The sequence below is a fragment of the Mesoplodon mirus genome (assembly GCF_964341445.2).
Source record: "Mesoplodon mirus genome assembly, chromosome: 6".
In the NCBI taxonomy this organism is placed as follows: domain Eukaryota; kingdom Metazoa; phylum Chordata; class Mammalia; order Artiodactyla; family Ziphiidae; genus Mesoplodon; species Mesoplodon mirus.
This window is the reverse complement of record NC_138982.1, coordinates 118,179,133-118,197,995: the sequence shown is the minus strand read 5'-3', so window position 1 is coordinate 118,197,995 and position 18,863 is coordinate 118,179,133. Positions and strand designations below refer to the sequence as shown.

The 18,863-nt window shown below is 35.9% G+C and overlaps 1 protein-coding gene across 3 annotated transcripts in view; it reads right to left on the bottom strand.

Annotated features, from left to right (window-relative positions):
* Positions 1-18,863, bottom strand: part of LOC309806070 (multidrug resistance-associated protein 1-like) — an 85,856-nt gene that overhangs the window by 20,023 nt on the left and 46,970 nt on the right. For 2 of the 3 annotated variants that reach the window (XM_082624477.1, XM_082624479.1), the window contains 5 exons: positions 17,455-17,622; positions 16,121-16,283; positions 11,116-11,191; positions 4,350-4,410; positions 3,682-3,901 (listed from right to left, as the gene is read on the bottom strand). In XM_082624477.1, the coding sequence (XP_082480603.1) occupies positions 3,682-3,901; positions 4,350-4,410; positions 11,116-11,191; positions 16,121-16,283; positions 17,455-17,622 (688 nt within the window). The remainder of the gene's footprint in view (positions 1-3,681; positions 3,902-4,349; positions 4,411-11,115; positions 11,192-16,120; positions 16,284-17,454; positions 17,623-18,863) is intronic. The other variant, XM_082624478.1, reaches the window with a different exon arrangement.

Sequence of the window (18,863 nt, the reverse complement as noted above, 5' to 3'; positions counted from 1 at the left end):
AATTAAGAGGTACCTGGTGTGGCTTTCTTCTGACTGTGTACACATTAATTTCCCCCAATCTCCTCTGAATGGAAATTCCACTTGAGTGGGTGTGACACTGGAAATCTCATATGGTGATCTAGACATGTAGGCTGGAACTTCTCCAAAAGCCACATAAGGAGGCTTTCTTCTATGTATGTCACACACACTAGTAACCCTAATTTCCTTTTTAAACATCAGCTTCCTAGTTTTCACTGTACTACTACTGTGCCAGTTGGTAACAGGAGAACAATGTTCTAGTTGAATCACTTTGATTATTTCGACGCTACTCAATCCTACTCTCTGTACCTGAGCTCTGCCACAGCTAGACTGAACCGCTCCCTATTCTTTTACAGCTTCATCTAGTATCTGTTCCTGGTTACAGGTTCTTCTACCCTTGATTATCAGTATAATCGCTTATGTAGACATTTATCACTCTGAAATCCCCTGAACCCTTTACTTTTATATTTATCCACTGTCATTTCAGTGGAATTTTGTGAGGTAAGTAAAGTAAATGATCCACTCACTCATCTTAGACTGGTGTACTCCTTAAACATTGCACTTTGAAAATAAGCCTCCTATATTTTACACATTGGGTTGGAAAAGGAAGTTCCTAACAAGGGGGCATAAAACACAATAGATTAAGGATGTTCAGAGTGCCCTAGAGATTCTAAAGGAAATAGCTGGGAACCAGGAATAAAATGTTCAGGGCTATTTCTTTTTCAGAAGATAAGGTAAGATCTTTATTATTGTTATAAAATATAGATGCAATGTTTTCTGCTTCAGTACTCCAGTTTTCTTTGAATGTTAGCCTTCTATATTATTCATAGCCTCTGGTATTAACATGTGAAAGTGCTATTTATGTTTTAAAGCTCAAAAAATACTGTGAGCTTTGATGATGTCAGTGAATACAGCCTGCTCTTGATTGAACCAGGTTCCATAGGACACAACTGCAGACTACTAAAAAAATCAGAAATTATATATTTTCATTTCTTAAGAAATAATTTATAATTGTATTTAATAACAAGTCAAATATTTAAGTGTTTTTAAATGCAAAAAACAAAAATCCAATCAGGAAAAAATCTTTTTGATTAAACTCTGCATAATCTGTTACCTTTACTACAAAATACTTTCTATACCTACTGATAGTTAATTAAAAGTAAGACTTTACACAAGTAAAATTTTGAACACTAAACTTGCATACCTTGTCTAGTATAGGAAAAACAGTATTTGCTCACTTAAAATATTCTCTGAAGGATATTGAGTCTCCCTTAAAACTGTAACATGAGCTCACTGGATTGGTAAGAGTTTAACCCTCCTATGTATGTGTGGCAGACATAGATATAGAGATGTATATGGGACATTTCTTTCGCTGCTCAGCATTCTGGATGTCTATACCTACTTTTTCCTCGAGTTGCAAACCACAAGCCATAAAACTTGATTCACTGACTCAAAACCAAACATATTCTAAGCCCTTGTATCTCATTTTAGTTGTTAACATAACAACTCTTTCCTCAATGAATGTTGTTAACAGAATGACAAAACAAGTATAAATTTGTCTCACAATATTTGCTTACTTTCCGATGGAGATACTTATAAGAAGTACTATGGTCACACAATAAAAATAAGATAGGAGAGCAGAAAACAGAAGCAAGGAACTAAATCACAAATTTTTAAATGTTATCTTCATTTTCTGTTACCAAAAGCATGCATCTCTGTTTTCCCTTACGCATATCCCTAGATAGCAAGACTTCCACATAGATGGCTTTGTTATTTCTTATTTGAATTTATCAATCTCCTTCACTTTGTCTTCCTTTCTTCTTATAAACACATAAAAAATTGTCTATTTAAAAAATCTTCCCTTGGGTTTCCCTGGTGGTGCAGTGGTTAAAAATCTGCCTGCCAATGCAGGGGACACGGATTCGACCCCTGGTCCGGGAAGATCCCACATGCCGTGGAGCGGCTGAGCCCGTGTGCCGCAACTACTGAGCCTGCGCTCTAGAGCCCACAAGCCACGACTGCTGAGTCCGCGTGCCACAGCTACTGAAGCCCTCGTGCCTAAAGGCCGTGCCCCACAATAAGAGAAGCCACCACAATGAGAAGCCTGCGCACCGCAACAAAGAGTAGCCCCTGCTCGCCGCAACTAGAGAAAGCCTGCGCGCAGCAACGAAGACCCAATGCAGCCAAAAGTTAATTAATTAATCAATTAAAAATATCTTCCCTTTAATTGTTCTACACTTTTGAGTACTATACTTTTGAGTGTCTTTCTTCTTACTCTTTCAAGTCACCTAACTTCTTTGAAGGACAATGTGTATCTATTCTGCTACTGGGGAGAAAAAAAAACAGCAGAAAAATATGTATCCACACTTCCCATTAAATGTGCTCCAAATTGAATTAATCATTTCTCTGCTCTACCAACTGACTTCCCTCATCCCTGGTTTCTTTATTTTTGTCTTCATTGTTCTTTCAATTACCCAAACTTCAAAATCATGAGTGATGTTCTCTTCCTACCCACAAATCAGCAATTCTTACATATGTTTTCACTGAAGTGTCTTTCCTATCCATCCATTTTCTCCAGTCCCACTGCAGCTCTCTGACCCTTCCTCCATTCATACTTTATTCAAACCTTATTGCATTCCCTACCCGTTGGTTAGCACTAGTCTAGATGCTTTGGGTGACAAGGAGATGCATCAGATAAGAGATCTTTTTGTACTAGATTATCTCCCATCTAGACTCCTGAAGATCCTTGATTATTTTTTCCCTACCAACCCCAACTTCTCCCTGGTCTCTGACTTTAGTCCCACCAATAAAAATCCATCTTTTTTCATCACTGAAAATTTATTCTTATTCTGAAAAATAACTCCAAATTCTGTTACTTCTTTTTCCCCAATTCTCAAAGTTTTCTACTTGCCTTTCCAACTATCATCTCCAAACTACCTTTCCATTTCTAGTTCCCCTACTGCCCTATCAATAACCTAAAGACTACTCAGACTGGCATCCTCACCTATGCCTATATCCCCCTCACCTTCCCCATCTGTCTTTATTCACATCTTTCTCTGCATCTATCAGCTTTTGTGCTCTGTGATCCCTGACAAAATTCCATCCATCTTTTTAGTGTCACCTCAAATGCCAACTATGCCTTGGAAATTACCTTAATCTCTCAACCAAATATGGCTTTCCCCTGCTCTAAATCCTCACAGTGTTTTCTTTTACTACTTTTACACGAATATTGCTTGCAATGTACTTTTAAGCTTTACTTACAATGCAGTTTTTAAGACTCACTTACTGATCTTCACATCAGTCACAAGCCTCACACATACAGTGGACAGCCAGGTATTCAAGACTTCTGAGTCCTGACTGACTTAACATATGAGACTCAGTTTCCTCAGCTGTAAAATGGGGATAATGACACCTTTCTAAATACCTATTGTCAAGATTAAGTGAGACAAATTGATAATATTCAGTGTGGGCCATGTAGTTGACACATACAAGTTTTTGTTTACTCTTGCAAATATGGTGAATTAAAAACAGGCATTTGACTTATCCCAAAGTATTTGAATATTATGACATAGATTTTTTAAAAGTAAAACAATGCCCTATGTTTGCATCTGAATCAGTTAGGTTAGAAAGAGAAAAGAAAGGCAGCTAGACTTTTTGTTTAACCTTGCATTAATCCCAATAATCCATAGATGTTAAGTTTATTGCTTCTTATTCGCTTCCATTCTGTGAAATCGTTCATGTGCTTTGCTTCTTTTGCCCAGGCACTAAGCCATAGATTCTGTCCAATTCCCACCAAATTCTGCCCCAGGTAAGTGGCCACATTCAGCCATACCCAGAGCCAGCCGAAGGCTTGAAGGTACTTCAGAATGATTGAGAACTTCACCTAAAAGCAAAGTTGTTTAAAAAAAATGTTATTGTACTTAAAAGTCACGCAAGCTAGATTTAAATCCTGCTCTGACATATCCTAAGCTTTATGATCTTGGTCCAAGTTACTAACTACTCTAATCCTCAGATTACTCATCTATAAATTGGAGTAATACTAGTAGCCATCTTATAAGTACAAGCAAAGTGCCTGCACAGTCCTGAGCACTTAAAAATAAAGTTGAAATAATGTTAGTTACTATTATTAGTAAACCAGAATATACATAGCTAAATAACATTTAATCTTAATTAAACACCACTATAATGTCCACCTGTTCCATTTAATTCAATTTCTTCAAACTATCATATAACAACCTTCCTCAAATTCAATGAAAAACATATGGTATTTATTAATAACATTTATATTTGAGTGGTTAGTAACAAATAACACTAGTTATTCTGGTGCTTACCCCACCAACAGGGACCTTTTCTTTTCTCACTGAGAACTGTTTTCCTTGATCCAATAAGGGCCTGATAAAGCAAGACGATGTACATTTTTTTTTAGGTTTTTAGATCAACTAAACATTTTTTTAAAAGTTAAACATTCTCAATCACTTTGTTGCATACTCTTCTGCTTCATTAACAGAGACCTGACTTGCCTTGATAATAACATTGTTCCTTTAATCTTCTGGAAGGGAGATTGTTTATTCTTTTTTACCCCATATATTTTAGGGCCAGGGCATATTGTATGATTTTTTTCACTGCTTCTTCTAGATAATTATCCTTCAAACTTGAGCCAAATCCCTAGATTGTGTACGACAATGCCATCTGGCTCTACCATAATCTGTGCCTCCGCATCTACTCGCCTCCTGTCCTATCAGAAGACTAGCATCAGGCTAATTCGTCCCACTTCATCCTGCCACCATTCTGGGTGATGTCACAGCTGACAAGAACAACAACTGTATTAAACTCAATCTCTTTTCACCTTCATGATCTTCATACTTCCAGAGTCCTCCATCTGCATTCTACATTGGCCATCAACTTTCATGACCGCAAACCATGAATCTTATTACCTGGAACAAATCCACCTCTGAAAACTTGACTCCGATTGTTTCAGTCCCTGGCCATAACATAACCTTTTCTATTTCTAAGTTGTACATTCAGTTACTTTCACTGTATTTGGTTTTTATTCTACCTAGACCCCCAGTTCGCAAATGTAGCTTTCTATCATCCTTGCCCCCTAAGATGATTAACTATCCTGGTTTACCTGGGATATTCCTGGTTTTAGCACTGACTGTCCCACATCCGGGAAACTCTCAGCCCCAGGCAAACCTAGGCCCTGTCTCGATTCCTTTTATTATCCAACCTGTACTCCATGATTACCATGTCATCCAAACTGTGGTGACATTCTGAACTTTAATAGCTTTCTTTCAATTAAATGTCAACGTTAAAACTGACAAGTTAGCCTTTGTCACACTTGCTGCCCATCTGTGGAGTGCTGCTTCAAAAGATCATAGAGTCCAGCAAACTGGCTCCACCATAAATTAATATCTTCCTTCCACCTGGGTTTTTATAGTGCCTAGAAATTCTTGCATCTCTCTCAGAAGGGGCCCCCATGTCCTACTTGATGGAGAAACTCAAAGCAGATAGGGAAGTCAGTCACCACACTTCTACTTTTATTTGCATCTCCACCCAGCCTTTTCTAATTCTCTCCTGTAAAAAAACAAAGGTAGTTTTCTCCTCAGATCTAAGGATAACCTTATGAACTGAATACCATTCTGCCCCATTTTCTCAAAATACATTTATTAAATTAAATATAGCGTTTCCACACTTTCCTGTCGATGACACACTTGACAGTGTTTTTTAAAAATGCAGATTATAAGATTTCCCCTCTAGAAATCTGTCTTTTAAACAAATGATGCAAGGGATTCTTAGCTTAAGGCAAATCTAGGAGACACTGAATTGTTTCCTCTCTTTTCTAATCTTCATCTTCTTCCTTTCTAGCAACTCCTTCCCTTCAGCCCACAGAGAACTCCACATTTTTCTCATCTTATAATTAATACCATCACCACAAAAATGATTCCACCCTCAACTCTATGTTCAGTTACTATCCTACTTCTTGCCTTCTTTCTGTAACCAAACATTTTTCTGCCAAACCACCTTTCTCTCCTCGAACTTTCTGGCACCTGGCTGAAACGGTTTCCATCAACGGGGCCTTGATAAAATAAGTACAATACTTATTGCTGTACTCATGGGACACTTTAAAAATTATTTCACTTAAACTCTCCATAGCATTTAACATCATTGACCTTTCCCTTGTTGAAGAGACATTTCCTTTTACTTCCCTACCATCACACATTTGTGTTTTCTCCCACCTCTCTGGGCCTCCATTAGTTTCTGTCTTCCTTTAACATTTATATTTCCTGAGGCTCCATTCTAGTCATTATTTCCTTGCTATGTTCCACACTCTTTTCTGAGCACTCTCATCCATTCCCAGTTTCAACAACCTTCGCCTTTGTGGGTGACTCTCACATGGATTTCTCAAGTCCATGTCACTTCCTTGAGCTCCAGATCCATAGGGTAAAAAACCTACTTGCCACCTACTTCGTCTCTGCTTGGTTATCTCAAACACACCCTACATGAAACCAGTTATTTCTTACCTCCTCAAAAGCTTTCTCTGGCCACGACACTTCCTCTGTCTCAACATTGACACATTTCCAACCAATCACTAAGTAGCTGTCAATTCCTCTGGAATTGTGTTACTGAAGAAATGTTTGAAAAATACAGAATGGCATGAGGAGGTGGAAAGAGAACAGAGGAGAGAGAAGAGAGAAAACAGAGGAGGAAGAGAAGCAGAAGCAGAATACTCATAATGCTATATTCCAGAGATATTTGGTGCTAACATGCTGGTGAGGCTTGTTATAGTCTTTTCTCTATATGTGTGGTATCATAATTCAAATGCTGCTCTATAATAAGTCTTAATTTTTTAAAAAAATTACCCATCGTCTTTGTAACTCAGTATATAATGAACCTCAAATATTATTCTATTACAGCATTATATTTTGTCAAATGGCAATATCATATTTTATCATTTTACTATATTAAGATTTATTTAACAAAATCAAAATTTATACTGGTTGCAGATTTTTCCTGCTTTAATTATTGCTGTAATGATAATTCTCTTTACACATCTCTCATGGTCCCTTGTAGGGACATAGGAGCATGAGATATGCTACATTCTAAGTCATTTGACCTATCTAATATCAAACTGACCTCTAGAAATTCTAAACTGAGGTACATGCCCCCATTTCTCCACATTTCCCATTTCGTTTATCAGAATAAGAAATGGCTATTTGATCAGCCCAGTAGTTCTTCCCTTTCCGTCTCTGGCATTAGTGTCAAGAAACATTCTGTGGGAGGTTGCAGTACATGCATGCCCTTTGTAGGATCAGCTTTACCATCAGGAAAAGATACACTATTTAACAGACACTTTCATTGGAATAGCTCCTGGTATATGATTTGGGTTAATTACTGTCATCATCCTTCAAGCCCTTGGCATGGCTTCTGTTTGCATAAGCAAATTTAGCATTGGTGTCAAGCCAAAAAATTAATTCTTAATGTAGCTGGATATAAAATGCTATGAACCCAACTGTTAAAAGGGAATTAAAGCATCCTAATTAGACATAACTAAGAAAGACCAATAATTTACTGGCCACTACACAGGAGAGTACTGTTTTTCCAAACTACAATGTTAATTATCCTTTTTCCACAAAAGTTCTGCATTTGGTCCTGGACATTTTGTTGTGAATAGCAGGTTTTATTTGAATTTTAAAAGAGCAAATTTTTTTATGCTGGTAGAGAAGTTTTAAAAATGAGTCTTGCTCTGTCCTTCAGAAACCCTTGGGAAAGTTGGCATAATACCAGTCTGCATATTTTTGTATAAAATATATAAAATTAACATACTGAAACCGTTATCCCTGAACTGAGCATACAGTTGCAAAGTATAGAGTATGTATGGGAGGATTAAAGTGATTAATAGAGTCTGACATGAAAGCCAGAAGGGGGCAGTCTAGATACTAAAATAGCATTTCCAGTTTATTTTGGTCAGGGAAGATAGTAATATATATTTAAGGAAATAAAATAATATATACCATATACATTTAAACCAAAAAATGAAAAACAAAATATTGAAACAGTTCAACTTATTTTAGTCCCCATTTGAAAACAAAACTAACATCATAATGTAATTCTAACTCTTAAGTTTCAAAGGGAGGGACTGTCAGTCATTATTCGGTCCAACTTCCTTTCCACCTCCCTCTTGATGGGTAGTTAGTTTCCCTGTGAACCCTTCCACGAGGAAGATTCATTGTTCTATCTCAGTACATCCCACTGTAGAGAGTCTGCATTGTGAAGTTCTTGTCTGTTTGTATCTTCCAATCTCTAGTCTATCTTACTTCTGCATAAATTGGAAATAATTGGGTAAGGTTAAAAAAAATTAAGTTGAAAGTCAGGAAAATTTTCTCCACGTAATGATATCTTACCAAATAGTAAAGCAGATTAAAAAAAGATGAAAGCTAGACTAGGAATAGTATAGAAAGTAATAAACTAGGAAATACATGGAAGTAGGCAAAGATGCACATATTTTGGAGAAATGAAAATAGGTCTCTGACCTCTCAAACAAAAGATAAAAATGATATAATTGCCATGCCTAAAAACAAGAAAAGATTGGTATGAAGGGATCCATGGACCTCCAATAACATTTTTATCACAGTCATTAAAAAGTAAGTTTGATGCTGAGTCCTGTTGACATGAATGTGCCATAGGAGAATTGAGGTGATCTTTTTGATGTACTCTACTGAAGAAGTAAGTTTCAGCATGCTGGCTTCTGTTTGAGCCGCCAGAACTTGAGAAATGTTTAGAAACCAGTTCTGTAAACAAACGTTTATAGGGATTTGGGTTCTTTTTTCAAGGAGAAATTTTGTAAAAGTGGTTCACAAAAACTTTAAGAGGTTCAATTTGGATATGACTAACCGTGACTTATAAATAGAAAAAATGATTTATTACAGAGGAAAGGGTATGATTATGTTTATAACAATACTTATTGATTTTTAAGATTTAAGCCTTAAAGCAAGCTACTTATTGAGTGTATGGTGAGATTATACACAGGTGAAAACTCTATAATTTAGAGATTTGAAGACCCCACAGCCCAGAAATTTCAAAGTCTGTTTCAGTGTTTTTTTTTTTTTTTTGCTTTTCTTGGATATCCTTAAAAACTGACACTCATTTAAATGAAACTTATTGTTATAATGGTAAGAAAAATAAAATAAAATAAATGATGGATTAAAAGTTCCTTGAGTGTGCTTTCAGTCTCTAGTTATTTATTCACCCATTCAAAATATTTACTGAACACATGTTATTCAGTGTTTAGTTGAAATGTGTTATGTAGATGGCAATAGAAGAGTGAACAAAAATTCCTGCTCTTATAAAGCTTATAACCTAGAGGTAAGAGAAAGACAAAATAAAAGTAAATAAGTATATTTTCCAGTATACTGATAATTAGTAAAAATTATGGGGGAAAAAGCATGGAAGGGGTAAGAAGTATTGTGGTATAAAATAGGGTGGCTAACTAGGTCTTCATTGATGAGGTGACATTTGAGCAGAAGACCTGCAGAAGATGGGCGAGCAAGCCATATGGATATATGGGAGAAATATGCCTTAAGCAGTAGGATCGGAAAGTGCAAAGGCACCAGGGGAGGCGCATGCCTAGTCTTACAGGAATAGCAGAGTCAGTCTTGCTGCAGTAGAATAGTGAGATGAGCTTTAGGAGGTTCTGAGAAAGGTAAACAGGTCCAGGTCCTCCAAGGCTTTATAGGTCATTGTGAGGACTCGGGATTTTACTCTGAGATGTGAATCTTTTGGAGATTTGGGGCAGAAGAATGACATGATCTGACTCATATTTGTAAAACAAACCACTCTGGATGTTATGCTGCAAACAGACTGTACAGGGCAAGGCTGGTGGCAGGAAGACCTGTAAGAAGACAATTATAATAATTCATGGGAGAAATGATAGTGATTTGGACAAAGGGAAGCTGTGATAGTGATGAGTAGTGTTTGAATTCTGGATTCTTGGATATATTTTGAAGATAGAGCCGATGGGATTTGATGATGGATTGGATATGGAGTAAGAGAGAGGTCAAGGGTGATTGCAAGATATTTTATCTAAGCAACTGGAAGAACAGTGTTGCCATTAGCTAAGAAGATTAGACATCAAAGAGGAGAGTCCAACTCTGGGGTTCAGAGGACAGGTTGGGCTGGGGATATAAACTTGGAGTAAAGGTAATTAAAGTCATGAGACTGGATGACAACACCAAGACAATAAAGAAGAAAAGCAGTCCAAGGTCTTTATGATCCAGAGGAATAATTTAATTTACCTATTCAGTCAGCTAAACCTGGTATGTACACAAAGCTCCAAGCTGCAACATCCACATAATCACACAACCACAGGAATATCCAATCCTTTCAAAAAAAAAATAAATTCAAGGCCCATTATTTCACTCAAGGTCAAAACTACAAAATTCTGAGCTATTGGATCCTGAAGTATTTGCTTCTCTCTAATCCATTCCAATTCTCCATTTTAGCAACTTTGACCAGTGGCAGCTCCCTATAATTCTGGCCACTTACTTTTTAAACCACTTTTTGCTATTATTCTTTTTTTTTTTTTTTTGTCTCCTCTTTGCAACTGTTGGAGTATTAGGGCAAATAACTGATTAGGTTAATTTGCTTCAATCACTGTTCATTTTAGTTCCTTACAAAAATGAAAAAGAAGTATAATATAACAATCTAATCAGGGTCAAAGTTTTATTATTTTTATTTCTCTCTTCCTTTCCCTTATCATTCTTTTCCTCCCTCCTTCCCTTCCTTCCTCCTATTTTTCTAAACAGATTCATTTGGGGTATATCTTATCTCACACACACACAAATCCAAGTAGATTTCTTCTAGTAGAATTTGGCTAGAAATTACTGAGAGTTACTATGTGTCCCAAATTAAGTCACATACATCTCACTTAAAAACTTAGATACAACCATGTAACTTATAGTATAAAATTTGGAAACCACTAAGTACATTTTGTACCCATCATAATGTACAGATCATTTTTATAACATGCATTTTAAATGCTAAAAAATGTAATTAATTAGTCCATAATCCCTATGAACCTGGTATTACCCTAATACTCACCTATCATTTTGCTCCAGGATTTGTTCTTTCAGTACAGTTCTGGAGTTGATTACACTGACTCGCTTTAAAGCATGAGCTGCGGAAGAAGATGGTGAGTGCTTTTATATCCATAAAAGCAAACAATGCACAAAATAGAGAGAAATACGCTGAAAGATTATACAAGTTAGAGAATTTTTTGTGTTCTGGATCCATAGGAATACTGGGAGCCTTTCATTTTCCCCATTATTTCCTATTCACCTAAAATGTTTTGTAATGTCTTGATAAAACTAAGACTCCGTAATGAAAAAGCCTACAGAGAAGTTCTTTCTTAGACATTAGAGAGGAGTGCTAACTTGTTTTGGATCTTCCACAGAAGGTTTAAGTATTTGCCCAAGAGGAACATGACTCCAGTCTTAAAAAAAAAAAAAGCAATATCATCAAGTCTTATAGACAAATGTTATTATTGTGAAAAGTATTAAGAGCATGCAATGGTAATCCCCGAATCTCTGTCATGTTCTTACTAATGTCACTAATAATAGCTTCCTACGTGGCAGGCAATGTTCTAAATACTTTACATATTTTAACTCTTATGTTTCAAAACTACCCCTGTGAGGAAGATGCTACGATTATCCCTATTTTACAGATTAAAAGCACAGAGAAGTAAAGCAGGTAGCATTAATCAAAGTCACACATCTAGAATTACAAGACTGAGGTTCAACTTACTGTTAGTGAATTCTATGGGAAACATCTCAGAGCTAGGCAGATTTTTGTCTTTTCCCAGAGTGTAATACTTAATCTCCTTGAATCTCAGACTTCTTATCTTTAAAAAGAAGGAAGTGGACTTGGAGATTTCTAAGGTCTCTTATATGAACTCTATGTTTTCTTATTTCTAGAAGTAAACATCTGGTCCTTAAAGGGAGCCTCTGATTTACATCAACTACCTCTAAGAAACGTGGGATTCCATGTCTCACAGAATTAAAATTCAATTTGGGGATGTTACATCCTCTCCTGCCTAAGGCACATTTTCATCTTTATAGCTGATAATAATAATGTTTGAATTTATATATTTATAGTTTATAGAACACGTTCACATACATTATACAAGTTGAGTGCCAAAATGAGCTGATAAGATAAAGAGAACAGGTAAGTTTACCCTTATCTTGAAGGGAGAAGTAAAACTCAGATAGGATAAGTGACTTGCCTGAAACCCAAAGGTGTCAAAGAGACAGAGAGGGAGAGAGAGAGAAAAAGAGAAAGACAGAGAGATGGAGAGAGCAAGAGTGAGCTGAGCCCTACACTCCTTCCTGTCTTTCACATTAAGTCAATGTACTTTTTCCTACAGGTTTGGTACAATGTTTAAGAGTTTGATTGGCCTCTGGCATGAAACAGAGGCAGTGATGGATTCAAATTCTGAAACTTACACTGTCTTAACTTGGGCAAGATGTATATCTTCTTTGTAAAATTAGGACCATATAGCCTCAGGGGGTTTTGGGGAGAATTAAGTAAAACACTTGTGACTATATTGAGAGAATTAATACCCAAGACATCTTAGCTATCATCAGTATTATTAGTATGGGTAAGAATTATCCTAGACTAAACCTATAAATATGTAAATTTATCTTTAGTCATATTTTTTTTCATAAACTCTTTTCTCTCCTCTGATTCTCACCTCTTATATAATATCCCCATAAGGTGAGACTTATAGATTTTTCAGAGCTAGATGGATTTTTAGAGATCTGATGTATCCAAACCAAATTATACTGTAAACTCTACTTATCTGTCATCAACTCTGGTAGTGAGAGTGAGAATTATAGGAAAAGAAAAAGTGTCTGGGTCATAAGCAGTTTTGGGGGCAAGGGAGTGATAAAAATGTACACTGTTCATTTCCATATCAGACGCCAGGACAAACAGATCTAGTTCAAGTCCCATTTTTCATAAATGGGAAGAATGAAAAGAGGTCATTTTTACAAAGATTCATATAATTATCAGTGCTAGAACCAGAACCCAGGACTCCTGAAATTGGCCCCATGTTTTTTCTACTATGTTGTGCTGACTTTTACTCCCACTTTCATGTCACATTAAGTTAATAAAAAATTTTAAATGGAAATATTGTGTGCTTTTTAAAGTAATTCCTGAATAGACTCAAGGCCAAAAAGAATAAATCGTAAAAAATAAACGATAGACCACAGATTGAATTTAGAAGTGGGGATCACACTTCTCAAATCACACTCTGTCCTGTAGCCCTCTTTCTTCTAAATTCCGATAAAAATGTTCTCAGATATAAGTTGGTTTTTATTCACTACTTATGCAAAGAAGAGAAAGAAATTCCCCACAAGGACAGGCCTGCACCTAACATTTGTGGTAACTGGGGCAAGAGTATAAATGTAGGCCCACATACCATACTTCTACGTATTTGACAGTTATAGATGGAACTAACAGACTGGTAAATAAGTTCTATCTCTTACCCTAACACATACACCTTCCCAACCACCTGGAAGGCAAAATCCAGGTGAGAGTGTTTGCAGCCCTGCGAGTTCCTCTGGGGAATGCGGTAGTCCCGGGTGATGTGGTCAAGGTCCTTGCTGGGTTTTCTCCCACCCCAGCTCCACCCCTCACCATGTCTTTGGCTGCCTCAGCTACATGTCCAGACTCTGTTAACCCTCTTCCAAGAAAAAAAATCCTTTATCCAAGGAGTAGTGAATGCCAGTAGAGCGGTCAACCCTTAAGAGGGTAGAACTAAAGAATGAGAGCCCAGGTCCTTGGAGCAAATTTATGTCATATGGGCAGAGAACTCTGGGACTCCAATTACCTGGAGTGGTCAAGGAGTGGGAGGATGGGAAGAGGACCCCCGATGGGCACAATCCCTAGGCCTTGGCCAGAGAGCCAGCCAGGGAAGGCAGAGCAGAGACGTAGTACAGGACTGGGTCAAATTGGCCCAGGTCTAAGGGCAATACTGCAGGAATGTGACTAAATGTAACCAGGTTTGAAGTTGTTGTCTGGGGGATGTTTTATATCAATTTTATATCAGTTAATCTATTTTTGTTCTGCTCTGTGTGGTCACTAATAAAATTACAATATATATGGCTGACCTTTTACAAATATCTATCTATCTAGTATTAACATGAGTAATTTTATGCCTGCTTTTTAAAAGACTTTATATATTTTTTACTCAGCATCCAAATAAATCAAAATCCTAGAAATATTCATTGTAAAAAACATATTCTATTTCTAGTACAAAAATGATCTCTACTCACCACCTTTCTGAATTTTAACAGAAAAGATACAATACTGAAGTAATTAGAAGAAAGTTCAATTTACATTTTCCTAAATATGTCATATTTCTGTTGCTAAGATAGTAACATCTATTAATGCCAGCTCAACTTCAAGAATGTTTTCCACTTGTTACCACAGAGGACTGGTGTACATAAGATATATCAATGGAGGGAGGTATGATATTTGTTTCCAAAACTGGAGACTTAAACAAGAGCAAATTCCACAACTTTCAAAATTGTGTTCCATATTTTATGGTAGATTAAATATTGAACTTAAAACTTACACACTGCCTGCTTTCAGAGCTATATTTTCCAAAGTAATACAACTTATATTTCATGTTGCCTTTAAAATAAATAGCAAAAAATATATCCTGGCTCATAGCATTACAAATCATCCCATTCACTCTGAGGAGACATACTTTTGGTAGAAAAAATGGAGGCAGATTCATCTGTTTAACAAACAGCTACTGAGTACCTGTTATTTGCCTAACATGAGGCTACCTAAGTGCTGGGGATAGAGAAAATGACCACATCCTCATTGCAGCCCTCAGAGACCCTCATAGATATATCTTTCCTACACACTAAATATAAATTATTACTTAGCCTGACCAAATAGACAAGGGCTCATTTCCAAAACTGCTAGCCATTAAGAAAAGACAAGGTCTTCTTTATTAAGATTGATCACAGCCACCTGACAATAGATCAGGTATTTCTGAATGTGTCTACATATAGAATATTTAAATTTGAGAAAGGAGTATAAACAAGGAATAAAAAACATAGTAGTGCATACCTAATGTGTATTAGCTTAGAGAAACACATCAGCAAAATGGCTCTGCTTTTTGATTTCATGGCATTAAAATACTAATTCGCACTGATCTTGTTATAAACCGGTTTCATATCTTTCTGACTTTTATATCCAGGTAAAGTGTAAAGTGAATGAATAGATACCGTTCGTGTAGGAAATACTAAGAATAACTCTATATGTCTTCTTTTAGCCTTCAATTATGAAATAGTTCACTGGTTTTACAGCCATTTCTCAGTGGTGTTCTGGAAAGGTATAGAACAAGGATCATGATGGTGGTACACATGAGAAAACATCTACAGCTGGAAAAAGATAATGGTACATCCAACTTTCAGAGCTGGAAAATGACTGATCTCTGGAATACTAAACTAATACTAGATTTCAAACATCCTTATGTCCTAATTAGATAAAGATCAAACCACTTCATTTACACAAATATCTATGAATCTTAATTTAAAATACTAGGACTATAGTAACAAAGATTAGTAGTAAATAAACTCAGTTGTTATTTTGTAAAAGTTAGACAAATATCATTCTCCTTTTTCATTCTTCAGGTTTTCTTTTCTTTTGTTTCTCTCCCACAACATGCAATAGTATGTTTTAAATACTTATTATTTATTTGATATGGATTTAATTTCAAAGAAAGTAGAATGTTTAGACCCATTATATTCTAAACCTGCAACAGAGCTTATAAATCATCTAATCTCTTATTTCATAAATGAACAAACTGACCCTGGGGCATAACATTTTGCTTAAAAATCATAAACAAGGTTGATTTTTAGCTGATGTGTCCCAATGTACTTGTTTCTTTTCTAGAGAAAGGAAGACACCCAGTTCCTGACTTAAGTAGCATGAATGAAGAAAAGTGCATAGTAAGAAATCAGGCAATTAATGGGCTTTCAAAATGGGTAAGCACACTGTATCTTAGGTTTATTTTTCACTGTGTCCTCACCTTTTTCTTGTTCACTGAAGGCCTGAAGCAAATTCGTGAGATTTTTGGTTTTAGACAGAAGTTCCTGGTATGTTCCCATTTGTGTTACTCTGCCACTTTCCATTACAACAATAAGATCCATCAGGGGTAGAAGTGTGAGATTGTGTGTCACTAAAATTCGAGTCTGCAAAAGAGTATTTTATTCCCTGGGTTACATGGCAAAAATAAGCCATTTTAAAGAGTGCTGCAATCATTATGTTTTGTCTTTATTATTTTAGAGTATAATTCTTGGTAGGTGTCAGTTTAAGGCAGCATGTATAAATATATTTCACAATAAATGATGATACACTGCTAGACAAAAAAAAAAAAGAAAAAAAGAAGTCAGCAAATATTTTTAACCCATTAGTTCAGGTATTTTTCATTCATTAAAAATGAATCAAATTTACAGCAAATGAAAAACAATCTTATAACTGTCATTCTTGCTTTCTTTTTCTAAGGTCCTGTAGCATTACAAAAACATGTTTGACTCAAGTCTTTATTTTTAAATATTTCCATATATTATATACATATACATAAAATTGAATGAGAAGATTTATCTTGGTTTCATTTCAATAAGTAAAGACATTTGTCTATTCTTTACTTAAATATTTATTTTATTATTCTATACATTTATTTAATTTTTCCAGAATTCTCTATATTAATAAATCTGTAAACACATATTGTGAATGGATGTGTATGGTTTTGTGGTCAGACAGGCTTTTAAAAATCTCTGTGGCTCTTAAATTAAGCAAGCTACATCAAGTCATTATAAGCCCTGAGTTTCTTCATGTATAAAACAGGAATAACGATAATGCCTATCTCAGAGACTTGCCATAAGAACTAAATGAACTAATTTAGTGTCAAACATAGTATGAACTTGGTAAATAATTCCTTTCTTCTTGGTTCCTTCACAAAACAATTGAATTGTTATGAATGCTAGATTAGTAATACCACATTTTAAGTAGTAAATAATAAAGTAATACTATTTTTTATAAAAGTGCTATGCATCAAAATACCACTTTTCAAAAAAAGTCACCTAAGCTAAAAACAACTCATTTTGGCATGTAAACCACCTTTGAATATGGTATTAGTCAATGAGGTAATAATCACATAAGTTGTGGTCAGAGTAAACTTGTAAAAAATTTTAAAACATTCATTAAAGTGTGTCTGTAAAAGACCAATATAACATCTCATTCTTTACATGAAATTTAACTATCCTGCTTCAATAAATAAACAAAATATTAGAATTTTGGGCACAATGCTACATAGATTATCCTCTCCTTCCCTCACTAAAGCATAAGTGATGCTATGGCTACCTTGTTTTTCAACATGCCAGAGGACCCAATCACTTTTTCAAAAAGTTGCTTTCCAACATGAACATCAACTGCAGACAAGGGATCATCCAGGAGGTAGATGTCGGCCCCACTATAGACAGCTCTGGCCAGACTGACACGATGCCTCTGACCCCCACTTATATTCACACCCTGAAAATAAAGCAGGAGAAAAAAGAACAAAACAAAACCAGAGGAAAAATGTGTAAATCTCAAAGCACATAGAGTTATGTCCAAATTCTCTTCTGTAGCAGGGATAGGTAAGAATTCAGGGTTAACACTCCAAACTTTCTTTATCCTAAAATTCCAAAAGCCTCTATTTCCTAGTACCACTAATTTGTGCAAATTAACAGATATATCTGCTTTCTCTTAATTGCTTGCTTTCCAAAGTAGATACTAACAGTTATAGAGAAAAGAATTTCCAGTTCCCTAACTCTGAAGAGTTGTGCCTGTGGAACATTAAAGAAAACTTTTGGCTGCCAGCCGTGTACTGACACTGGTGATCATTTTTAAATTGACACATAGGAGACTGAGAATAATAGCTAAATTACCAAAGCAGCAATCAACATGTCCTATTTTCTTCCTTAGAAAGATTAGTACAAGTCTTGTTGGCAAAAGTACAACTCTAAGAAGCAAGAATAAGGAATATACATCACTCTGCGAGAATTAAAGTCGACATGTACAGCCATGTATGGAGAATTATGGGACCAGACCCAATTTACTTAATTTATTTTATATTTAGTGTTTACAGATCTGGTTTAAAAGCTCTCCATGCAGCACAGAACTTAGCCAGGGCCCTATAATTGTAAAATGTCATTGCTTCTTTGCCTTTCTCATCCTCCTACTATTCAACAAATATCTCCTATATTCTGGATGCTGTGTTAGCACTTGGGATTTAAATATAAATGAAACCAAGTCTCTGTCATGAGGAGGTCACATTTTAGCAGGGGAGTCAGGAGTGAAAAAAATATATACAAAGTAATATGATATGTATGTGTGTGTGTGTGTGTGTGTGTGTGTGTGTGTGTGTGTGTGATTATAACAGCCCCCAACTCATGGGCTTGTCGTGAGCATTTACTGAGTGTAAAATATTTAGGACAAAGCCAATACTGAATACAGATACAATCAACATTAGCTATTATCACCCAATCGCTCCTCTCTCCAATCCATCCTCTGACTTGTCATCACGTATCTTGTAATTATGTTATCATCTTGCTTAAAAATCTTGTACGTCCATATCTCTCTCTTCCCATCATCCATGAGCATCAGCAAATTCCTTAGTAGAAACCTAAGATACTTATATTCTGGTATTAACTCATCTTTCAACCACTCACCCAATGCTGCCTTCTCAAGTGACTGTGACCTACAAGCAGACTAGCCTGTCTTTTCATATC